The sequence below is a fragment of the Geotrypetes seraphini genome, chromosome 2 (genome assembly GCF_902459505.1).
Source record: "Geotrypetes seraphini chromosome 2, aGeoSer1.1, whole genome shotgun sequence".
NCBI classification, from domain to species: Eukaryota; Metazoa; Chordata; class Amphibia; order Gymnophiona; family Dermophiidae; genus Geotrypetes; species Geotrypetes seraphini.
This window is the reverse complement of record NC_047085.1, coordinates 422,275,260-422,301,936: the sequence shown is the minus strand read 5'-3', so window position 1 is coordinate 422,301,936 and position 26,677 is coordinate 422,275,260. Positions and strand designations below refer to the sequence as shown.

Genomic DNA, 26,677 nt, shown 5'->3' with positions numbered 1-26,677 from the left:
TCTCGAAAATTACGTCCAAAATAATTTTTTTGCGAAAATATTCTATCTATACATCCAGGCCGCCACTATGTCTATCTTTATACCACAGTCTCGACCAAAAATTTATCCAAGTCCCAAACGCCCAGAACAAGAACTTTTTGGAAGTGGGAGGGGTCAGCATTATGATGGACTGACCACCCAGACATGGCAACAGAGCAGTGGGGCACATTGCAGTACACTGCTGTGAACTTCACAAAAAGGGTGCCACATAAACATCTCACCACAACTCCCTTATAGGTAATGGTGAGCCCCCTCAAAACCCACTATACCCACCGTCTACAACTCCAATAGCCCTTATGGCTGCAGGTGTCACCTATATGGCAGTTTTAGGAGGTTTTGGTGGGCTCACATTTTCCACCATTGATGTAGTGGTTGGAGTGGCTTTATGGGCCTGGGTCCTCCTCTCTATGGTTCACTAGCCCACCCCCCAGACTACTTAAGCTACCTCTGTGCAGCTTTACTAGGCTTTCCTATACCAGGTGCTGATGATCTGGAGGCAGGTATATATGTTTTTATTCTGATTTTTGTGGTGGTGTGAGAGGGTAAGTGAACACAGGGGGAGTGTGTGGAGGTCTTTACTTTGTCCCTGCAGTCACTTTGGATATCTTTAGGCACTTATATATGTTTTTAAGTTGCCTAAATCACAATGCATAAGTTGTGTCTAAGCAGTTTCGTCAAACTTTCGATTATCCCTGCAGGATGATTAAGTCTAGGTTGACCCACATCCTGCCTACCTCCTGCCCTAACCACTCCTTCAAAAACGCCTCTTTCTGCACTGGGCGTACAGCAGGATTCAGAGGCCTAAAAAGTCTCTGGATACATCTAAAAACATGTTTTGATTATCGGCACTTAGATGACCTGTCTTTTAGGTCATCCAAGTGCCAACTTGGGTGGGTTTATAGATGTATTTTTGTTTTGATTATGAGCCCCCTAGTGTATGGAATCCTCCAATGACTAATAGAAAGATTAGTGAAGGTATAAACTTAATCTTCCATTAGGATTAAATATTTTGATTTATACATCTCATGATTTCACTTGAGAGTCCGATAGAACAAAGAAATTCTGAAAATGTTAAAATGATCTTGATTTTATCATTATGACCAAAATGTTTATGAAATATTTATCTCAGAGTACCTTGGTAGTCAATGAAAACCTGCCTACAGAAAGGGAGAAAATGTTACTGGAAGAACGAGAAACATTAAAGAAGACTTTTGTAAGTGACAAGAAACTGTACTGTGATCTACAGAATAAGAGTACTCAAACACAGGTAAAATGGCATTTGGCTTCTTTAAGTGCTATGGTAAATAATTAAGTCCTTAGTGTTTCCTTATTGGTTAGTATGTCAGCCTGACAGTGTTTGATGGTATCAGCTTTTGCTTGCACCTCTAACTAGGAAGAAGGTGGGGTTTAAAATGCCTAGCATTATTGTGTAGGTAAACTTAAATATTCATGTTGCCATAGTGTTAACCTGGAGGGAACTGAGAAGCTGTTTATTCTGTATAACAAACTTGATTGAAACAGACTTGGGCATGGATTTTACTCATTCTTTTCAGTTTTGTATTGTTATCTTTGTTTGACACTGGCTATCTAATCTAAAACTATAGTTAAGTGTTGCAGTCACAAATAGTATGTAACAGGAGCCTCTAGTTTCAAAGTGAAACAGAGCATAAGACAAGCAATATATTAACTCCGGCATGACAGGATTTTTGTCCTTATTCTCATACCTTCCTTTGCCAAAACTTACTCAGGAGAAAAATGAGAATCAAGATGAATCTAAAGAGCACATCTTTGATGAAGAAGTGGTAGCATCTGTACATGGAAGACTTAAGGAGACTTCAAGTAGTGTCACCAAAGAAAGGTAGGCACAGTGTGTACTTCTACAAATTGTCTTTAATCAAAAAAATGTCATTCCCTGATCTAAAAAGATTATTCTGTAAGTTAGTTTGAATTTAATTAAGTGCAGTATGTATTTTAACAAGTGCTGTGGATGATTTATTTTTGTCAGTATCCTACCAGTCACAGTAAGAATGTATTTGCTCATCTTTATAACATATGGTTTATATGACAGAAAATTAATTTTATTTTTATCCAGTGATTGTTTCAAATAGTGATTATAAATGCTTTAAAATGTGAACCAACTGAAAGACAAATTTGGGGCAATTTTATATATAACCTAGCACCAACATGTAGGTACCACAGTGAGGTGTGCTAAGCACCAATTCTATAATGATTTCAGGGCACACCTAAGCCATTATAGAATACTAGCACAAAGCTATGTTGGTGCACCCACTTACAACAGATCAATGATTGCTGTAAGTTGACACACCTGTTTGTACCATGCAATGTGTGCTACCGATTGTGATATACCCATGGCCCGCTGACATGTATTTTATTTATTTAAAAATTTATATGCCGCATAATAACTATGTGGTTTACAAAATGACATGCATATATATTTAAGAAATGCTAAACACGTTTCAACAAGACAAATACAAGAAGACATTAACATAATCATTATTAAAATCTTCTTTTAAATTCATCCTACAAAATGGAAACACAAGATCCCATAAAATCATTTACAGGACAGGAAAGCATTAACAGAGAATAGGATTAACACAGGAAGGCATTGACAAATAATTGCCCCCTTGCAGTTACATGCTAAACTACTTTGGCGCATACATTATAGAATTTAACACTTAGGGCCTGATTCTCTAAAAGTGCGTCCCGATTTTAGGCAGTTATAGGCGTCCTACAGCTGTCTAATCAGCCAATCGGGATGCACTTTTTTTTTTTTTTTTTTTTAAATGCTCCCGGGGGGGGGGGGCGCTGTTGAGCCCACGTGTGATGGCAGCTTAACTGTGAAGCTCCTGCACCCGATCATAAAATCGTACTTTGCAGCACAGCTCCAGCGTGTAAAATCGCTAAATTTCAATCGCACAGGCAAGATTAACCTTTTTTCTTCTAAAATCGCTAACTTTCAGGGCGAGAATGGCGGATAAAAAAGTAAATAAATGCCACAAACCTGATCCCCCGTCGCCCTCGAAAGTGCCGCTGCCGGGACCCGAAACCGGAAGTACCGCCGAAATTCTCGCTGAACTTCGCGAGTTAAAAAATCTAGTTACTGACACCAAATCTGCTACCGAAGAAATAAATGAAAAGCTAACTACACTAACGTCTGACTTCTCTCAGCTGCAGACCCGTGTTCTCTCTCTGGAAAGCAAGATGGATGCCACCACACAGCACGTGGCTGAGCTAAGAGCTCAGACCAGGAAAATTGCCTTTCTGGAGTCAGAGATGGAAGATAGCAATAACAGATCTCGGCGCTGTAACATTCGTTGTCTTGGGCTCAAGGAAGGGTCTCATGATCGTGACCTAATCAAATATTTGGAGGAATTAATACCTAAAATGTTGGATTTCACCTTTACTCGGGAGTTTGAAATTGAAAGGGCTCACAGAGTGCCCTCCTCAAAGAACCCAAATGACCGTTACCCAAGACCGGTGGTCCTTAAGCTCCTTCGATACCAACATGTCCTGGATGTCATGCAGCGTGCCAAGATTAGAGCCCCTGTAAAACATGAGGGAGACACCATTCTTTTTCTGCCTGACCTGAGTAAGTCTACAGCAGCACGAAGAAAGAAACTGCTTTCATACCAGCCCCAGCTGAAGCAGATGAATGCTAAATTTGGTATGCTATACCCGGCCAGAATGAGAGTTACCCTCCACAATCAAACCAAGGATTACACTAATCCTGAGGATTTGGCTGCATTCATTGAACTGCAGTCTCCTACCCCTATTCATCAGGTTTGACTGTGCTTGCTGCTCGGCTGTTTCATCAAACATGTCTGTGTTATGATATCTTGCTGTCTGTATTAGTTCATTGTGCTTAGTTGCATGTATTAGAATTTTTCTAGTTGCAAAGATGTTTATTCAGTTCTGATATACATGCTTTCAAAGTATTATTTATACTGTTTCTGCATATGGGTGCTTTGCCTTATTTAGCTGCTGTTTTCACTCTCACAGTGCACATGGGATTTGTATTGTATGACTTTAGGTCATGTCTTAGTTATTATGGTCCTTCACAGTTGCTGGTTATGAAGTATGCTAACAATTCTCTTTCTCCATAGATGTGCAGCAGATCATTCACAGTGAATCATCTAGCTGTCTCTCTCAAGCAGGTCAAAATCATATTTCTTGTTAATCACATAGATACTTTACATGTCTCTTAAATGTATTTCTCTAAATGCTAAAGGGCTGAACAACTTAATCAAACTGAAGAAAATACTACTATACATGGATCAACAAAAACCGGACGTCATCATGCTACAAGAGACTCATCTGGATAAAGCGGCATCTGACAAAGTACGTCTTGGGTGGGCTATGCCTGCCTTTTCATCCCCTGCTATAGAGAAAAAGGGGGGTGTCATGATCTTGATTCGTAATATGCAAGATCTTACTGTCATCTCTTCCTCACATGACTTGCAAGGTAGATGGGTCAAGGTCACCATTGAATATGGAGGGCAGAGGATTACTTTATTCAACTTGTATGGTCCAAACATGGACAATCCTGATTTCTTTCATGGAGTCGCCTCATCAGTTCTGCAGGACTCTGATTCACATCTGGTATTGGGAGGTGACTTTAATATGGTTTTGAACCCGGATATTGACAGAAATTCCCAATACAGATATAAAAAAACTAAATCGTGGTTTGCCCTTCATAATATGATCTCAGACCTCCACCTAGTAGACATATGGAGATCCACCCATGGCTCTGCAAGGGATTATACATTCTACTCCAATCCTCACATGTCCTATTCACGTATAGATTTCTTTTTAATCAACAAGTCACTATGCGACTCAGTTACCTCTGCAGAAATTTTACCTATATCGGTTTCAGATCATGCAGCCATATCAATCCAGATCAAATGTAACACACAACAACCACTTCACCGTCAGTGGCGCTTTAATTCCTCTTTGCTCCAAGATTCTCAATTCAAACTAAACGTCCGTAAGGCTATTGAGGAATACTTCACCTTTAATTCCCCGGAACATACTTCCTGGATCAGCTGCTGGGACGCCTTTAAAGCCTATATTAGGGGAGTTATCATATCTCTTGCAGCAAGTACAAAGAAGACCCAAATGGAAGCCTCACTGCAGTTGGAGAATGACATCAAGGAATTGGAGACGAAACATCAACGAGATCCAGCGGACATTACCACTCTCATTGGATTGGCGAAGGCTCGTTTTCTTTATAACTCCACGCTTAGTAAAGCAGCTGCCAACTTGGTGTTTCAGCAATCTGCCTCATATTTTGCGGACAACAACAAGTGTGGGCATTTGCTGGCCTCTTATCTTAAAAAAAGAGCAGATAAAAAGAATATTGCTGCCATTGAACTAGATAATGGTGATATTTTAACCACCAACCAAGATATTTCCCAAGCTTTCAAATCCTTCTACGAAACGTTATACACTTCCGAATTGACCGATAAGGAGCCTGATTCACAATTCCTGAACGACCTCTATCATCCCATATTATCCCAGGACGATAATATTAAATTAGATGAACCCTTGAATTTAACAGAGCTCTCCCAGGTGATAGATTCTATGGTATCACATAAGGCCCCCGGGCCTGACGGGCTCACTGTAGAGTTTTATAAAGAATTTCAGGATGTACTTAACCCTTACTATCTACGATTTCTTCTTTCTGTCATTGATTCAGGACAAATACATGGATCATTTACTGAAGCTCATATCATAGTCCTCCCAAAACCAGATAAAAATCCACGTTCTGTTTCAAACTACAGACCTCTCTCTCTCATAAATGTGGACGCGAAGATTTATGCTAAACTTCTATCTAATAGGCTGCAAGGAGTTATAGCCAAATTAATCAAGACAGATCAAAGTGGTTTCATCACCGGGAGGTTCGCCACAGACAACTCGAGAACATTTTCACACATCATTGCACAAACTCAGGATCGCCACCAAGATCTTATGCGGTGGGCTTAGATGCAGAGAAGGCCTTTGATCGTGTCGAATGGGGTTTCCTTTTTAGAGTCATGGATTGGTATGGATTCTCTGCGGACTTCATTAAGAAGGTCAAGTTACTATACTCATTTCCGTCAACTAGAACATATATAAATGGAACGCTATCATCTACATTCCATCCGTCCCGTGGTACCCGTCAGGGGTGCCCTTTATCCCCCCTGCTGTTTGATCTGGTACTGGAACCTCTACTAATATCGATCCGTGATAATAAATTAATTGAAGGGTTCAAATATAGAGGCGCTGAGACTAAAATCTCGGCCTATGCTGATGACATACTCCTCTACATCACCCCTGCTTCATTTCCACACTTATTAACATCGATTCGGCAATACTCGGCCATGTCCGGATACAAATTGAACATGAATAAGACGCTGGTCATGCCTCTTAACTGCCCAGAAGTTAAATCTGATGTGGAAACATTTGGAGTCAATGGTCCGCCACGAAAATGAAATACTTGGGTGTCTATTTTGGACCCTCTTTAGAAGAAACTGCACAACTCAATATTGAATACTTGCTACAGATTGCTCGACACGCAACATCTACTTGGTCACCCCTAAACCTCTCTTGGTGGGACAGATTGGAGTCGGTGCGCATGATGATTGTACCAAAAATTAATTACGTTCTAAACATGCTGCCGTTTTTCTTGCCTCACTCCTTTTACAATAACGTGGACTCTATCCTCACACAATTTATTTGCAACAAGAAACAGCCTCGTATTGCACTTAGAAAATTAAAATTGGCAAATGAAGAGGGGGCGGTGAATTTCCCTGATTTTTATAAATACCACAGTGCTTTTATCATTCGACAATGGATGCATGGCCATATTGACAATAGATATGTGGATAGGCCAGGATGGATTGATATAGAAAATTTCTTATATGGCGTGTCCCGAATGAAATTCCTTCCTGGCCACACCCTTTCTCGCCTGGATAAAGAAGATCGCATTCTACTGTCGTATAAATCTGCTCTTCAGGTCCTTGAATCCACCATGTCTCATAGTTGGGAACAATCCACTCTTCTACCGATTTGAAACAATCAAAGGTTTCTGATACAGTCCAAATCTTTCCTTTGGCCCCTTTGGCAAGCAAAGGGCATTGAGACGATTAAGGACTTGACGAATGCCAAAGGGTGGTTGTCTTTCCCTGAGCTGTCTGCTACTTGGGGGTTTCCCAAAAATCAGTTCTACGCTTGGATCCAGCTCAATCATTGCTTACGGGCTGCTATCCCAGATCTGCAGTCTCTGGTTGAGAAACCGAGCTTGAGTACATATTTATAAAAGCCTACAGTACTCACCAGTAAAGCCTCATTCTGGTATAAGATGATCCAATCTACCCCTGCTAAAGTTCCTTTGTCTTCTGAAATAAAATGGCAACATGTGTTGAATTTACCTTCTGACGCCATTGATTGGAACACCGTATGGCTAACCATACACAAATCCATCAGATCCGCTTCAGTGCTACAGTCCATTTTCTTTCTGATGCATCGTGCTGTCTGGACTCCCACATTATCTCACAGAATAGACCCCTCCTCTTCACCTAAATGTTGGTCTTGTGACAGTGTAGATGGCTCCTTAGAACATTTGTTGTTCAACTGTAAACACCTTGGTATTTACTGGAATAAAATATGGGATACTATATGTACTATTTTGGATATCTCTGAACCAATAACTATCAGAATCCTGATTTTAATGTCTCATGGCTTGACCTTACCTATAGATAAACATAAAGGACACCTTCTGACCATTATGATGTCTTTAGCAATACAAAATGTTCTATTTTGTTGGAAAAATTTGGATAAAGTTGAATACCATGAACAGGTGCTAGCTGAAAAAAGAAATGCTCTTGGCAAATATAAATCTGTTTGGTCTCCCATACACCATTACTGTTTGAATGTATAAATTCGAATCAGTTCTCCCTCTTAGACCTATATATTTCTTGTGAAATGATGAACTGCTTGTATTGTACTACTATTGATGTAATCTGCATTATTCCTTACATGCTTGCATAGCTGCCTACTTGTCTCACGACTTCAACGTCAGTTGTTCTGTATACCTGGACCATGTACTTTGTAATTATATTTCTGTTTATTTTCCTTTGTATTGTGTTTTTGGAAACTTAATAAAAACCTTTGAACTCTAAAAAAATGCTCCCCAGGCAGGCCGCCTATATTGAAGGCGAGGCCCGCAAGACACCTAGGCCCTGATTCTGAATAGGACGCCCGGGAGAGGCGTCCTATTCAGAATCGGCCTAAACTAAACCCCGATTCTGTAACCGGCGTCCATGTTACAGACGCAGGTTAGAGAAACGGGTTAGATTAGACACGGCCCGCTACACTTATCGCAAGGGATCTCTCTGCCGCTATAAGTATAGCGGGCCGCGGCCCCCTGACCAGGAGGGTGCCCAAACCCTCTGCCCGAAGACGCACCCCCCCCCACTACCGACCGCCCCCCCGACACTACCGACCGCCCTCCCCCGACATTACCGATCTCCCTCCCTCCCCCCCGACAATATCTTTCGCTGGCAGGAGGGTGTCCATTCCCTCCTGCCCGAAGACGCACCCCCCCCGGCGCTAACAACCCGCAAACCTCCACTCCACCAAACCTGTTCTTAGATGGGTCTTGCACGTCTTGAGCCGGCAGGCACGCCTCGTCGAAATGAAGCGGGCCCGCCCCTTCCCGGCCCATCCTGCTGAAGCCTAAGGCCTGATTGGCCCAGGATCTAGAAGCCTGGACCAATCAGGCCTTAGGCATAGCGGGTCCGCCCATCCCCACTAAGTCTAAGGTCTTTTTGGCCAATCAGGCCTTAGATTAAGTGGGGATGGGCGGACCCGCTATGCCTAAGGCCTGATTGGTCTAGGCTTCTAGAGCCTGGGCCAATCAGGCCTTAGGCTTCGGCGGGATGGGCCGGGAAGGGGCGGGCCCGCTTCATTTCAACGAGGCGTGCCTGCCGGCTCAAGACGTGCAAGACCCATCTAAGAACAGGTTTGGTGGAGTGAAGGTTTGGGGGTTGTTAGCGCCGGGAGGGGTGCGTCTTCGGGCAGGAGGGATTGGGCACCCTCTTGCCAGCTATCGGTAATGTCGGGGGGGGGGCGGTCGGTAGTGTCGGGGGGGTGCGTCTTCGGGCAGGAGGGATTGGGCACCCTCCTGCCAGCTATCGTTATTGTCGGGGGGGGGGGATCGGGAATGTCGGGGGGGGCGGTCGGTAGTGTCGGGGGGGCGGTCGGTAGTGTCGGGGGGGTGCGTCTTCGGGCAGAGGGTTTGGGCACCCTCCTGGTCAGGGGGCCGCGGCCCGCTATACTTATAGCGGCAGAGAGATCCCTTGCCGCGATAAGTATAGCGGCCGCGTCTACTTACAATGTAGGCCAGCATTTTGCTGGCCTACATTTTAAGCTTCTCCTCTACTAGGGAGATGCGTAGGGCCGCCTAGGTTCAGCCTAAGGCCCGCCTAAGGCCCTTAGGCGAGCTTAGGCATCTTGCGGGTCTCCCTAGGTTCCCGGAGGCGCCTTCAGGCTTGCCTGGGGAGCATTTTTTTTAAAAAAACGTGCATCCCGATTGGCTGATTAGACAGCTGTAGGACGCCTAAAATCGGGATGCACTTTGGAGAATCAGGGCCTTAATGCATGTAAATGCCAATTCTGTTACATATACTCATGAGTCCGTACGTTAGGTGATCATTTCATTCCCGTGAGCCGGGTTTTGCAGAAATGTGATATTTACAGCTTTCAGCACCTCCCATGTTACCAGTGGAGTGGAGTGCCCTTTTCAGATTTTCCTTCTGCAAGCGAACTGTGTAAAGGTGTTTTTGATCTGCTCTGCTAGTTTTTCTTATTATCCCAGGACAAGGAGGCAGCATATTCTCATTTGTGGGTGACGTCTTCCATGGAACCCGGCACGAACCGTCCAAAATGAACTGTCACTTTAAGAAATCAAAAAACTGCCCGTACCGAGCATGCACTGGTGCCTTCCCACCCACTGCCAGCTTGCAGAACCATCAGTTCTTTGCTTTCCGTAGAGCGGATAAGCCATCTTTTGATTTTCTCGTCACACACTTTTAGGGCATGTATCATATGTGTTTTTAACATACATATATTACTGTATTTCCCCACATATAGACCGCTCCTTTGTATAGGCCGCAGAAAATGCCTATGCAAGTTTTTAAACTGGTAGATAAGCTGCCCTATTATATTAACCGCGGCTTATCTACCAGTAACTGGGGCGGCCTATACTATTTTTAAAAAATCATCCCCCTCTCCCTTACCTCCCTCACTGGACGGCGGACAGCTCCCTCAAATCTCACGGCTAGCAGTGCAGGGCAGGAGCGATCTTTTCAATCTGCAGCCTGGCCCCACACTGCTTCCTGCATGGCTTTGCCATCAGTTCTCGCAGGACACTCCCCTCATTGCTTCCACCACCGTTCCAGGTCTGTGGGGCATTAAGATGAAGTCTATGATTCTGACTTGTCTCTTCCTGTTTCTAGCAGGTCTGACTACAATGATGAATTCTCTGATGGCAATCTTTCAGATTCAACTTCACTGCCTGACCATACTCTATCACCTGCCAGTCTGTCCTTTACTAATTTAATTAGGCAAATGGGGCAAGATATTCCAATTAGGATGGAGTCTGAAACAGAACTCACTGCAGAATTCAGAGAGGCACTCGACTACAAGGAGTTGCCTAAACACTGCCTGAAGGTTCCTCTACAAAGCCTTATAAAAGAGGCCTTGCTCAAAAGCTGGGAATCCTCTCTTTGTATACCAGTAGCTCCAAAGAGGTTGGATTCCCTATACAAACTTCAATCTGCCCCTGGGTTTGACAAACCACAGCTATCACACCGGTCGTTAGTAGTGGAATCCTTTGTAAAGAAAATGCACAGCTCTAGAACATATGCGTACTGGCAGAGAGGGCAGTACGCTAGATAAGTTTTATCACAGAGTGTTCCAGAGAGCCATGCTCATGAGCAAAATCCTCAATTACACCTTCTATATGTCCTTCTACATTATGTCTCTTGTCCAGAGGATGTCCACTTATGACAAGTACATAGCCTCTAAATATCTAGACAAGTACATGCCCTCATCAGCTTATAGGCATCTCAGGCATGACCTCCTGGAATCCAAGAAATACATGGCTCGCTCTGCATATAATGCCTTTAATGTAGCCTCTCGCACCTCAGCAGTGTCCATTGCTATACTCAGACAAACTTGACTCAGAATATCAAATCTAGCTGCCAATGTTCAAAATCGTCTTTCCAACATACCCTGCATGGGTGAAAACTTGTTTGGTGACTGTATAGAAGAGGACACTCAAAAGACAAAAAGACATACTAACTTTATGACCACTCTTTCCTCCTCGAAAGTGCAACAGTCTCAGCAATCTAAGCGCTTTTCAAGCTCTTACAAGCATTCTTCAAACTATCCCAGAAATAAATACTGTTGGTCTCCTGCATCTATGTAAACATCTACTCAAAGACGCCCAAGGCAACAAAAACTTCTGCACCTACTCAACCTAAGCAGCAGCAGTCGTTTCGACTCCCTCCTAGAGAACTTAGCTGGTGTTTCTCAGCCCCCACTTCAGACTCTCCCAATAGGAGGCTGGCTCATCCATTACCATCAATGCTGGACCCTCATAACATCAGATCAATGGGTCTTCCAAGTTGTGAACCAGGGATATGCTCTTTATTTACAGAAGACCACTCTCCAAGAGAGTGTCATTTCAGCTCCCATCAGAGAGCCCTCCTCCACCAAGAAATCTCAGCCCTCTTTCAACACAACATAAGGTTCCACTGCAGGAAAAAGGCAAGGGATTTTATTCAAGGTACTTCCTTATCCCAAAAAAGTCCGAAGGTATTTTTGTCGGATGCTAGATCTCAGAGCACTAAACATCTTGTAAAGGAGAAGTTTCAGATGCTCTCTCTGGTAACCCTGTTACCTCTTTTAGAAAAGAACTACTGGCTGTATTCTCTAGATCTCAAAGAAGCATACATGTATATTTCTATTCTACCTGCTCACAGAAAATACATTTTCTTTTGTTTGGGAACACACTGCTTCCAGTACAAAGTCCTTCCATTTGGGCTCGCATCTGCACCCAGAGGGTTCACCAAGTGCTTGGTAGTAATGACAGCGATACTTCGCTCATGCAGCTTCCATGTTTTTCCTTACTTAGATGACTAGTTGATCAAAGCCACACCCGAACAGGCTCAGCAGACTTTGCATTGAACCATTCAACTTTTCGGATTCAACTGGAATTTACAGTCAGCTATCCCAAATTATCCCACCTGGAGTCCACTCAGACTTTGGAATTTATTGGAGTTCTTCTGGACACAAACCATACATGTGCTTTCCTTCTTTATCAGAGACTCACTACACTACTTCAGCTCTGCCAGGAAGTCTCTTCTCATTGCCACCTGACAGCACATCACATGTTACAACTTCTGGGTCACATGGCTTTCACAGTATATGTGGTCCCATTTGCCCGTTTTCAGCTCAAACATCCTTAGTGAGCGTTATCCTCTCAGTGGTCTCAAGCAACTGGTCTTTTGTCCAGCGCTTGTCAGTGACCTCACAGCTCAGAGGCTCTCTTCTGTGGCGGATGTCTCCAACCAATCTCTCCAGAGGTCTCCTCATCAAAAGTACAACCTCATCAAAAGATTTTGATGACTGATGCTTCCATAGTAGGATGGGGAGCTCACTTAGAAGGTCTCCATACACAGGGATCTTGGAGTTCTGCGGAGACACATCTTCACATCAACCTCCTGGAACTATGACCAATTTGCAATGCCCTGTTCACATTTAAGGATCGTCTCAATCAAATAGTACTGATTCGAACAGACAGCAGTAGCCATGTACTACATGAACATGCAGGGCAGAACAGGATCTCATTGGCTCTGCCAAGAGGCCATCCAAATCTAGTCCTGGGACATTGCTGGCAATATTTTTCTGAAAGCAGTATGTCTAGCAGGAAGACAGAATATATTGGCCAAAAAATTGAGCAGAATTCTGCAACCACACAAATGGTCACTCAACACCTTTGTCTTGCAACAGATATTTGTGGCTTGGTGGACCCCCAAAAGTGGACCTATTCACATAGAAACATGATGGCAGATAAAGGCCAAATGGCTCATCTAGTCTGTCCATCCGCAGTAACCATTATTTCTTCCTCTCTAAGAGATCCCACGTGCCTACCCCATGCTTTCTTGAATTCAGACACAGTCTCTGTCTCCACCACTTCTTCTGGGAAACTGTGCCACGCATCTACCACCCATTCCGTAAAAAAGTATTTCCTAAGATTACTCCTGAGCCTTCACCTTTTAACTTCATCCTATGCCCTCTCTTTCCAGAACTTCCTTTCAAATGAAAGAGACTCAATTCATGTGCATTTATGCTACATAGGTATTTAAAACTCTCTATCATATCTCCCCTCTCCCACCTTTCCTCTAAAGCAGGGGTGTCCAACCTGCGGCCCCGTGAAGTATTTTGTGCGGCCCCGGTCAAGGGCGATGCAGTGTTTTCCTCTGCTGCCCCCGAGTATTTACCATCTTGCCGGCTCCCTCCTGTGTCTTGCTGCAGCGTTTGAAAGTTTGTGCGGCCCCAGAAACATTTTTTCCAGCCAATGTGGCCCAGTGAAGCCAAAAGATTGGACACCCCTGCTCTAAAGTATACAGATTGAGATCTTTAAGTCTGTCCCCACATGCCTTATGATGAAGACCACGCACTATTTAAGTAGTCTTCCTCTGGACCGACTCCATCCTTTTTATATCTTTTTGAAGGTGCGGCCTCCAGAATTGTACATAATATTCTAAATGAGGTCTCACCAGAGTCTTATAAAGGGGCATCAATACCTCCTTTTTCCTACTGACCATACTTCTTTCTAATCACCCTAGCATCCTTCTAGCTTTTGCCGTCACCTTTTCAACCTGTTTGTCCACCTTAAGATCATCACATATAATCACACCCAAATTCTTCACCCCCTAAACTATTTGCAGCTAAACTTTGGATTTTTGCAGCCCAAGAGTATGACTTTGCATTTCTTAGCATTAAATTTTAGCTACCAAATTTCAGACCATTCTTCAAGCTTCGCTAGGTCTTTCTTCATGCTATTTACACCATCCAGGGCGTCTACTCTTTTGCAGATTTTGAAATCATCCCCAAAGAGGTAAATCTTACCTGACAGCTGCCCTTCAGCAATTTCGCTTATAAAAATGTTAAAAACAGGCCCAGGAACAGAACCTTGATGCACACTACTGGTAACATTCCTTTCCTCAGAGTGATCTCCATTAACCACTACCCTCACAAGCTCCATTTTTTTGTGCCCAGCTAAGCTTGGCTGCTGGTGAACTCATAAAACTAAACTATTTGCAGCAAAATATGAAAGAGAGATAGGGAAAGGAGCTTAGTCTGTGAAGCCCTTGCCAGCCTTGTCAAAAGCATGGTATTAGAAGAGGAAAAAAAGCTGAGTCTTTATAAAGGCAGGTTAATAAATCCCAATTAAATAAATAAATATTGGAGACTTAGTTGTGAAAATCAGTAATTACGAAATTAACTTAAATGGTATTTTTGGTCTATGGCTATGAGACTGTGATGCGTTTGTGTCACAATCAGGGGCACTGTGTAAGAGAGACTGGCCAGAAGCTTAAACCTAACCTAGTATAGAATGTTGCTAGAGAGCTGGGAGAGGGCTGAATATATTGCTCCATTTTGCCTGATTGATTGTGTAAAGGGCACTAGGGTCAATGCAAATAACAAGAGTGACAGCAAGGAACCCTATCTGGTGCCTTTTTTGCTCAAATCATTTTGTTAATGTACCATTAATCTTCACTGGGTGATTTATATATAGCTTTAATTGTTCTGAGGATGACTGGACCAATATTTAACTTTTCTACCAATAAGTACAAAAATTTTATTCTAACCAATCAAAACCTTTTTCTGCATCCAAAGCCAAAATCACCATCTGGTCTCCTTTCCCTAAATTGATGTAATCAATGATAATAAATGCCCTGTGAACATTATAAACTGGATTTCTTCCCCTTATAAACCGTTTGATCTTTATATATCAGGTTAGGAATTATTCCATTTAATCTTGGCCGGACTCTGTCAGAATTTTTTGAATCTATGTGGGGCTATTGTGAACGATTCAGGGATCTTTCCCTTTTCTAGCACTGGGGGGATAAGATAGGTTAATTACTATGTGTACTGTCAACTAGAGAGTTGCGCGGGGACAGAAATCCCACCCGTCCCCGCCAAAGTCCCACCCGTCCCCGTGAGGACTCCCACCCGTCCCCACCCATCCCCGCGAGGAATCCCTCCGTCCCCACCCGTGCACGCGAGGAATCCCCTCCGTCCCCGCCCGTCCCCGCGAGGAATCCCCTACGTCCCCGCGAGGAATCCCCTACGTCCCCGCCCGTCCCTATAAACTACAGAAATAGTTATTTCATTTAATTATGCTACTGAATTAAAGGCTCTGGTAGAAACCCGTTTACAAAGTATGTATTCTTCCCAATTAATATTTCCAAATTAATAAAGTCTTTTTGCTTATTTTTAAATGGGTTTCTACCAGAGTCTCTAATGTTTATAAATTTTTATCAACACAACTAATATACTACTTTATCCTTAAGCAAAAAAAAAGAAAAAAAAAAAAAGAATTTTTTTCCTACCTTTATTGCCTGGTTTCTGCTTTCTTCATGTTCTCATTCAATTCCTTCCATCCACTGCCTCTCTTCTCTCTGTGTCTTCCATTTGCTCTGATACTGTGCCTCTCCCTTTCTCCCCCCTCCCAAATTGGTCTGGCACCCATCTTTTTTCCTCCGCTCCCCCCATAGTCTGGCACCTCTGTCTTCTTCCCTGCCAGCGTCTTCTTCCCATTCCCTCTTCCCCATTTCCTTTCAGTGTCCTTCTCCCCCACCATCTTCCCCATGTCCTGTCAGGCAGCATCCTTCTCCCCCCTCTGCCTTCCCCATGTCCTTTCAGCGTCCTTCTCCTCCCTCTGTCTTCCCCATGTCCTTTCAGCGGCCTTCTGCCCCCTCTGTCTTCCCCATGTCCTTTCAGCGGCCTTCTCCACCCCTGTTTTCCCCATGTCCTTTCAGTGGCATTCTCCACCCCTTTGTCTTCCCCAGTGCTTTCAGGGTCCTTCCCCCCCTTCCTCCCGTTTACCCCATGTCCTTTCAGCGTTCTTTTCCACCCCTTTGTCTTCCCCAGTGCTTTCAGCGGCCTTCTCCCCCCTTAAGCGTCTTTTCTTCTCTACTCCACCTTTCCTCCCTCCCTGCCTCCACCTTTGTGGCGCTTTTGCACCCGACCGACAACAGAACAGGCCCGGTCGGACAAATCTCCCTGTCCTGTAGCCGCGAATCTAAATTACCTTCTTACAGCAGCTGGAGTAGTGAAGCTGCTGTAAGAGGTAATTTAGATTCGCGGCTACAGGGCAGGGAGATTTGTCAGCCGGGCCTGTTGTCGGTCGATCGGGGGACCTGACCGGCTGTGCACATTCTCCGGGGTGGACCGCCCCCTCCCCCCTCTTTCGTACGCCATTGCCTTCTCCCTACCTGCCCTGCCGCACACAGCCGACCGGAAGTCTTCCTGATGTCAGCGCTGACGTCGGAGGAAGGGAGGGCTTTGCTTAAGCCCTCCCTCCGACGTCAACACTGACATCGGGAAGATTTCCGTTCGGCTGTGTGCTGCGACAGGGCAGGTAAGGAGAAGGAGAAGGAGACTACCCTTGCGGCTCGAGTGCACTGCGATCCAACCCCGCAGGAACCCCGCGACCCTCGGAGGCGTCCCCACGGGATCCCCGCAACCCTAGGGGGCGTCCCCACGGGATCCCCGTGACCCAAAGGGGGAACCCGCGGGTCCCGCGGGATTCCCGTCATCCCCGTTCCCGTGCAGCTCTCTACTGTCAACTAGTAGTGGTGAAGCACAGCAGTAATTATTGCTGAGGGCCACTGGCCTCCTCTGGTTAGAATGTAAACTCAATTCTTTGAAATCTGTTGACAGTGACAACTAATGCTTTGCTGTATTATCATACCTAGTTTCATTTTATTCTTTACAAACCAATGGAATATTTGCAGACTGCTTAATTCAAATTATCCCATACCTCTCTCCTCCAGTCAGAGACATATATAGAGACCACACACAGAGATTGAAATGAATTCTGTCATCCATTCTTCACATGCTTTCTCTACTTGCTAGCAGTTAAAAATATCCTTTATAGATAAAACAAGATTTTAAAACATTTAATCTAGATTTGTTTCAAATCCTACTACTTACTTAACTCATCTCAAGTGTCCTGAAAAGGTTCATCACATATATGAACCATTCTTAAATGAAAGTAGTGACTCGTGTGTTAATGTCAGTTTTTCAAAAGTGAATATCCTTAGAAGGGCTATTTACTAAGCTAAGGTAATGTGTTAGTATATGGTAAAAATTCTGTGATATGATGCTGTGATGTGATAGACTTAGAATCTTTCTTCATTGAGATAGAGAAACTAGAAAAAGATACTTGAAAAGGTAGTGAAAGGGCCAACCCCTATGTGCTTCCAAAAATTCTTTCAGTCAAATATACACGTCTTATTTCAATTAAATGGTATGTCACAAATGCTTAAATAGTATGCCTAGGTTTCTACTTCAAATACACACCAGTCTTAATTTAAATAGTATGTCACAAATGCTTATAAGCAAAGACCTGAAAAACTAAATATACTATATCAACCAGCTCACCATTATACCTTCTAAATTAAAGATGTAGTAAACTGGTAAGGCAGGAGTTGACTTGACTTAACCCATGTTGGCTTATTCCCATTAAACCATGTCTGTCTATAAAGTCAGTAATTTTGTTTTTAGTATGACTTTGACCATTTTACTTGGCACCATCAGGCTCACTGGTCTATAGTCTGCCGGATTACCTTGAACCTATTTTTGAAATAGTAACCATATGGTGGCAACAGACCAGTAACATTAACATTAGTTTGTTGAAATTGTCAGTTTTCTCATACATATCTATTTTACAGGCAAAACCTACAGAAGGCTCATAACAAGCTTCTGAAGATCCTAATAGAAATTGCAAAAACAACTATAGCTGTTGAAAAAACAATTGGTTGTCATGTTCTTGGGCTATTGAATAAATCTCCCAAAGATCAATCGTCTTCTAGAGTCATTTTTTGGAATCGAGAGCCAGAAGAACCAGCAAAACCATGTACTCCGGACAGTACTGTTACAGGTACTGAATATATATATCCTTATTGCCTTAAGCAGTATTTTAGCAGCCTAGAAGCTGTCTGTGATGAAATGCTTTTTAGTGCTATTTTATAGGTGTGTATTTTATAGGTGTGGTCTGGTCAAGGCTAGAACCTCTGTTGTCCTCTCTATGTTAACTGAATGTCCCTCTGCAAAGAACTATCAAAACCACTCGATAGAAGTAGAAGTAGAGAAATTTAACTTTGGCCCAATATTACAGCACATATGACTTTTATTTAAAGTCTTATAAGTCTCTATCATATCCCCTCTAAGTCTCCTCTTCTCCAGGGAAAAGAGACCCAATTTCTCCAATCTCTCAGCGTATGAGAGGTTTTCCATCCCTTTTATCAAGCGTGTCGCTCTCCTCTGAACCCTCTCGAGTAACGCCATATCCTTCCTAAGGTACGGAGACCAATATTGGACGCAGTATTCCAGATGCGGGCGCACCTTCGCCCGATACAATGGCAGGATAACTTCTTTTGTCCTTGTTGTAATACCCTTCTTGATTATGCCTAGCATTCTATTTGCTTTCTTAGCGGCTGTTGCGCACTGTGCCGTTGGCTTCATTGTCATGTCCACCATTACCCCCAAGTCCCTTTCTTGGTTGCTCTCATTCAATAATATCCCTCCCATCATATAGTTGTACCTCGGGTTTCTGTTTCCAACATGCAATACTTTACATTTTTCAACGTTGAACTTCATCTGCCATCTCGCCGCCCATTCCCCCAATTTGTTCAAGTCCCTTTGCAATTCTTCGCATTCCTCTTTAGTCCCAGCTCCACTAAATAGTTTTGTATCGTCCGCAAATTTTATTATCTCACACTTCGTGCCTGTTTCTAGATCATTTATGAATATATTAAATAGCAGCGGCCCGAGCACTGAGCACTGAGTCCGAGTAGTGGCCCTTCACCTCCACCCTACCTTCATTTGAACCAATGTCTATGGCTCATCTGAAGTATCTCACTTGGAAAGTAGTGTTTCTCATTGCCCTCACTTCTGCTCGACAAGTCAGTGAGCTGCAAGCTTTAGTTGCTGATCCACCTTTCACTGTGTTCCATCATGACAAGGTGGTCCTCCGTACTCATCCCTAAATTCTGAAAGTGGTTTCAGAATTTCATCTCAATCAGTCCATTGTTCTTCCAGTGTTCTTTCCAAAGCCTCATTCTCATCCTGGAGAATCAGCTCTTCATACTCTGGACTGTAAATGTACAAACCAAACAGAACTGCTCCTCAACTTTTTGTCTCCTTCGATCCAAACAAGTTGGGACATCTGATCTCTAAGCGTACCATCTCCAACTGGATGGCTGCTTGTATCTCATTCTGCTATGCCCAGGTTGGATTACCCCTACACAGTAGAGTCACAGCCCATAAAGTCAGAGCAATGGCAGCTTCAGTAGCTTTCCTCAGATTTACACCTATTGAGGAAATTTGCAAGGTTGCTACTTGGTCCTCGGTTCATACTTTCACTTCACACTATTGTCTGAATGTTTTCTCCAGACGGGATGGCCAGTTTGGCCAGACAGTATTAAAAAATTTATTTTCCTAAATTGCCAACACTCCCACCATCCCATTCTGGTTAGCTTGGAAGTCACCCATATGTGAGAATAGGCTGCCTGCTTGTCCTGGGATAAATCACAGTTGCTTACCGTAACAGGTGTTATCCAGGGACAGTAGGCAGCTATTCTCACAACCTACCCAAATCCCCTGTCTCTGCTAGCTATCTGAACTGAGGAGACACGCCCTACGCTGGGTGGGAAGGCACTCGCGCATGCGCAGTGCGGTCGACTCAAAACTTCTAGTTTCTACAAGCAAGTCTGCTTGCGAGGCTTCCGCATCCGGGCTCCGTCGATGATGTCACCCATATGTGAGAATAGCTGCCTGCTGTCCCTGGAAAACACCTGTTATGGTAAGTAACTGTGCTATACCATGTTTCCCCCAAAATAAGACCTACTTCGAAAATAAGCCCTGTTATCAGTAACGCGTCAGAGTGAAATCCTCAATAGACAAGGCCAAGCAGCCTATTTAGAGTGCTGCCGGCCCAACGCTGCTTCAGCGGTGGGAGGGGAAGGGTGGAGGGTCAGCATTGGTTTGGCTGCACAGTGGGGGTGGGGCTGTGCTCAAGGGTTCGGCTGCACAAAGGATGGGTAGAAGCTGGGCAAGGGTTCTGCTGCATAAGGGATAGGAGGGAGGGAAGCATAGAAGCTGGGCAAACTTCTGCTGTATAGGGGGATGGGAGGGCGGGAAGATGCTTCACATGTGGGGGAGAGAAAAGAAAGAGGAAGGAAAGGGAGGGAGGGAGAGATGATCATGTGCATACCCCCAAAATAGTGTCTTTTTTTGGGCCCCAAATTAATAAAAGACACTGTCTTATTTTCGGGGAAACACAGTACTTCATTGTGTCCAAGAAAGGCTCAAGATTGGAGACCAATTCTAAATCTCCCGCATGTCAATGTGCTGCTGAAAGTCCTGTGCTTTCACATGGAGACAGTGCGGTCAGACATAGCATCGGTGGCGCCGGGGGAATTTCTGGATTCTCTGGATTTGACAGAAGCCTACCTGCATATTTCCATCTTTCTGGAACACAGGAAGTTCCTGAGATTTATGTCATGGAGAACCATTGCCAGTTCTCGGCTCTTCCCTTTGGACTGGCGACAGCACCTCACACATTCACCAAGGTGATGGTGATGGTAGCAGCACATCTCTGCAGGATAGGATTGCAAGTTCATCCATACTTGGACGACTGGCTGATCAAAGCCCTGTCGTTCTCAGAAGGAGAACAAGCAGTTGCTCATATGTTCCAGGTCCTGCACGGTCTGAGTTGCATATCCAAAAGAGTCAACTGGCTCCATCCCAATCCCTGGAATACTCAAGAAGGAAATAGGAGAATTCTGAAAAGGTGGTAGGGGACCAATGAGGGGATGACAGGTAGGGTTAGTATTTAAACGCAGCTTCAATTAAGTGGGCTTTCAGTCTGGATTTGAATACCGCTAGAGACGGAGCCTGACGTAAACTAAACTAAAACACTAAAACTTAAGTTTATAGACCAGGTCATCTCCATGGAAATGGAGCTCGACTCGGTTAACAATCATGAACTAATGGGGGCGCTAGTGAGCGCGACGAGGTATGGCTGCGTAGTATCTGTGCTCCTCTGACCAGTTACTAAAAAGAATCAAATACCGATTATTAGCATTACACTTTGAGGAATATTCTAAAACAGAAAGCAGACTGTCTCATGGCTACAAGTAAGTCCGGAAAGCGAAAGAGTATCGACCCTATCTCACCGCAGAAATCCGCACCGAATAAACCCGAGGTCGACAATGAGGCCTTGCAGGCTGTTATGGAAGAACTAAAAGCCATGCGTGATCTCATCCAAACTGCTGTTCAAAACACTGAGGATCTAAAATCTAATCTCACCTCCTTATCCACCGAAATGGCGGTTTTTCGCTCACGAGTAGATATTGCTGAGCAACGCGTGGAGACTAATGAGATGAACATCAAATCTCTGCAATGTCAATTGAAAAAAATGGTGATTCTCGAACAGAAGCTGTAGGACGCGCAGAACTGCTCTCGGCGGAATAATTTCCGTATACTTGGGATACCGGAGGGTCGGGAAGGGCGTGATATGATCGCCTTCCTAATGACAACGCTCCCTAAAATCCTCAATCTCAACTTTAAACATGACCTAGAGATTGACCGTGCTCACCGAGTGCCCACGCACATGGTCGATACCAGCGCACGCTATCTCAGGCCCATTGTTGTGCGTCTACTCTGGTATGTACAGGTTATGGATATCATGAGACAAGTTAAGGTTAAACATCCTTTAAAATTCGACGGATCATCCTTGATGGTAGTTCCCGATTTGGCTAAACAGACAGCCAAGCGTAGAAAATCACTGCTCGAGTATCGTCCCCGACTGAAAGCGATGGTAGTGAAATTTGGCCTTCTCTACCCGGCCACAATGCGGGTTACTTATAACAACTGCACAAAAAACTTTGTGAACCCTACTGAATTGGCTGACTATCTGGAGCGCCTGGCGCCGAGTGCCATCGATAAGTCCTGATTTCTTTACTTCAGGCCTTATTTTCAGTATACCGTGTACACATTGCTATGTTACGCAGTGTATTTTCCGTCTCATTACTAACACACTGTTGTGCTGATTGATGTTATTTTCCTAATAAGGATATCTCACCATCTCTGTTATATGTTTATATGGTTATTGACTATCTGATGAAAATGATTATTGTTGTCTTTTGTCATGTTATCTCATTGCACTTTTCCTGACTCTACTGATGTTTGCTGCTCGACTTGTACTCATATGGTTATTTTTATTCACCATTTCTCTGCTTTACTTCAGAATTACTACTGTAGATCTTCTTTATTATATAACAACTTTCAAATACCAGAACTGACTGGTTGGTGTGGCATAGGCCTTTACTGCCCTTGCCGGCTCTCTAACCCATCTTTTCTTTCTGTCTTTGCCTTCGTCTGACCTCTACTGTATAATTACGAATTGGCGGTTCACCCTTGATCTTTGGATGTCTCTGTACGAACCCTCTTTTGTACATCCTTTCACTTGCCCAACATTTCATTGTTTGGCTGTGGTTTTGTTTTACATCTATTATGTTACACTGAACTTGTCATATGTATATGAGGATTTTTCTACTGTTTCTCTTTGTACTGATGTCGGCGTTAGATCGCTGACTTCTTTCCAGGTGCAGTCCAATGATTGGGTATGGCTCTGACCTTATGTTCCCTTAACGTTAAGGGATTGAATAACCCACTTAAGAAACAAAAAATTTGGGATTATGTCAACAGATTACAACCTGATGTACTCTATTTGCAGGAATCACACCTATCTAAAAATGATTCCCTTAAACTTTCTTTCCCTTGGGCCCTCCCAATACTTTTTTCGGCTGCGGAAGGCAAACATAATGGCGTAATAACTGTAATACGTGATAGACCCGATATTGAGCTTCTTATGCGTAGCACTGATGTACATGGTAGATGGATTAATGCTACTATCAAGTTTGCTGGCAATCCTATCACATGTCTCAACCTTTATGCTCCTAATTCTGATGTCCCAACATTTTATGATGAGATCTCTGAACAAATTGCCCCTTCACTGGAATACTCTCTTATATTAGGAGGTGACTTCAATATGATTTTGGATCCTATCACAGACCGAAAATCTCATGCATCCTACAAGAAATCTAGATCCTGGTATAAATTGCATGATTTAATTCTACAATTCAATTTAATTAATCCTTGGAGACTACAGCACCCCAAGTCACAAGAATTTTCTTTCTTTTCAGCTCCGTACTCCACATACTCATGAATCAATTTTTTTTTTTGATTAGTGCCTCTTTGTCAACCCATCTAGTTTCATCTCATATCAAAGAAATTGTGATTTCCGACCATGCGACAATAATGTTGAAACTCAGTGGCTTCTCTACTTCATTACCCCATAAGACCTGGCATCTAAATAGCTCCCTTTTCCCAGAAGAGGAGTTTATTCCGCATATTAACTCCATTATTGATGAATTCTTTACGACAAACAAACCTGGAGATACCAATTGGACTATCCTGTGGGATACATTTAAAGCCTTTATCTGTGGTAGGATCATATTCTTCTCTAGTTTCCTTAAGAAACAGAAATTACGTGAGCTGTCGGATCTTGAAACTAACATCAAACAACTTGAACAAGCATACATCTTATCCTCAAGTGATTTCTCCATCCTGACAAAACTCTGCTCTCTCAGATTACGACACGGGTTACTTATGAACCAGACTGCTAGCTCTCACTTACTCCAAAAAAATGCTACTTACTACCTTGAAAATAATAAAAGCGGTAGGTCTCTGGCCCAGTATCTCAAAGGTAGGCGTACTTAAACTTATGTGGCGGCACTGCGAGATGACTCTGGAGGTTCATTAACTGCATCTGATGAGATTGTGCATGCATTTCAGCAATATTACCAATCTTTATACTCTTCCGAACTTCATGCTTCCTCAGCTGAGATGGACTTTTTGGAAACTCTTCCCCAGATTTCTCTGACCTCTTCCCAGGCTGAGGCCCTTTCACAGTCTCTAACTACTGCGGAGATATCTTTTGCTATCCGATCTCTAGCACACAACAAATCTCTGGGACCTGATGGGCTGACTTCAGAATTCTACCAGGCTTTTCTACCTCGCTTTTTACCCCACATCCATGCTTTCTTCTTGTCTCTGATTGAATGTGGTAGTGGACATGGAACATTCACGGAAGCGACAATAATAGTACTACCTAAAGAAGGAAAAGATCCTATGGATGTGAGGAATTACAGACCATTGTCCTTGATTAACTCAGACGCCAAGATTTTTGCTAAAGCTATTGCACTGAGATTACTACCAGTGCTAGATACCATTATCGCTCCTGACCAGACAGGATTCATGACTGGTCGTCTTTCTAGTGACAATACCAGGCTCTTTGCACATGTTATCCATCATTCCCAGGCCTCTTCACCGCCTCTGGTTGCTCTTGCATTGGATGCGGAGAAAGCGTTTGATCGGATAGAATGGACATATATATTTCATGTACTGCATTGGTACGGATTCCCTCCATATTTCATATCTCTCATCCGGGTTCTTTATTCTAATCCTTCTACTAAACTCTGTATTAATTACACATACATAAACCTGCCAGAGGTACACGGCAGGGATGCCCTCTATCCCCACTCCTCTTTAATATTGCGCTTGAACCTTTACTCACTGTCATCCGTACTAATGTGAACATCACTGGATTCAGACTGGGATCCCTTAAAGTCAAACTATCTGCATATGTGGACGATTTTTTGATCTATGCATCCTCATCTTCTGTATCTCATATCTTAGATGTAATACGGAGATACTCTATCATATCGGGGTACAAGCTCAATCTTTCCAAATCCGAAATTATGCCATTGAACTGCCCGGAAGCTGGCCCAAATATCAAAGTGCTTGGATTTCAGTGGAATAGTGACAAGATTAAATATCTTGGGGTCTTTTCTAGCTCATCATTGGAGGATGCCATCTCTCATAATGCTGATTTTGTCATGAATAAGGTAAAACGTATTCTGTCTGGCTGGACACCTTTACAATTATCTTGATGGGGACACCTTGATACTATAAAAATGATGGTTGTACCGGTGATTACCTATGTCATGAGTATGATCCCTTGTCTATTTCAGAAACATTTTTATAAGAAACTTGAATCTCTGCTAACAGACTTCCTATGGAACCATAAAACTCCATGCATTAGTCTACAAAAGCTGAAATGCTCAAAAAGAGATGGTGGAGTGGCATTCCCAAGTTTATATGAATACCATTTGGCCTTCTTGTTGTGTCAGGGTGCACTATGGAACTATGTCTCTACTGGGGTCCGGATACCAACTTGGTTAGCGTTAGAATCTGTGCTAAGTTCTATGCCATTTAGATATATTCATCTGATGTCCCCCCAGCCCACACTTCAATCTAATCCTATCATCTCTTCTACAATACACGCAATGCATGAGGTGGACTGCTTCTCCGATATCAAAAGTGAATCTTCTTCCTTGCTTCCCTTATGGATTAAAATACAAAAAACCCGGTATCTTGGAAGCTATGGCAAGATTGGAATATCTGGACTGTGAATCAACTTTATGATGGTAAGCAGTGGTTCACTTATGCTGATCTCTGTAGAACATATAACTTGCCTCCATCACAGTTCTTTCGTTGGTTACAACTCACCCACGCTATCAGGAAGGATCTTCTTTCACTACACTCTTGCACTGGTTACCCCACACTTCTCTCATACTGTGATAAATTCTCCTTTAAACGTCACAAAGCATCTGCTTGATACAAGTACTTTCAACTCTGTAAATTTACTCCAGATCAACACTTGAGAGAGATGTGACAAGCAAAAACGAATCTGACTCTGGATGTTAGCTGCTGGAACTACATATGGGTGAATTGTGGGAAGGTTCTTCACTCATCCTCACTGCAGCAAACTGCATTTTTTATACTACACAAAGAATACTGGACTCCACAACGTCTTGCAAAACTTGGATCTATATACTGAGATACTTGCTGGTCGTGCAAAAAGAGTGGAGGCACTTTCCGTCACATGTTTTGTGACTGTCCTCTCTTGGAGAAATTCTGGAAAAGAGTGTGGCAGACAATTGCTGAAATTTTGTCAATCAAACAACCCCTTTCCTTTGCCATAATTATTTTTGGTTCTGAGGTGATCTCCCAACCCCTTACCTACTGTAACTCTCTGTTATTGCGAGGGTTACTGGTTCTGGCTTTGAAAGTGATACTTACCAATTGGAAGGACCTATCATCTGCCTCCTACACTGGTTGGTGGGCTAATGTTTCTACAATCATAAAG

General features: G+C 43.4%; 1 protein-coding gene across 7 annotated transcripts in view; it reads left to right on the top strand.

Moving 5' to 3' along the window:
• AKAP9 (A-kinase anchoring protein 9) overlaps positions 1-26,677 on the top strand; it is a 409,648-nt gene that overhangs the window by 145,947 nt on the left and 237,024 nt on the right. For all 7 annotated transcript variants that reach the window (XM_033931174.1, XM_033931171.1, XM_033931173.1 and 4 more), the window contains 3 exons: positions 1,169-1,306; positions 1,788-1,897; positions 18,072-18,280. In XM_033931174.1, the coding sequence (XP_033787065.1) occupies positions 1,169-1,306; positions 1,788-1,897; positions 18,072-18,280 (457 nt within the window). The remainder of the gene's footprint in view (positions 1-1,168; positions 1,307-1,787; positions 1,898-18,071; positions 18,281-26,677) is intronic.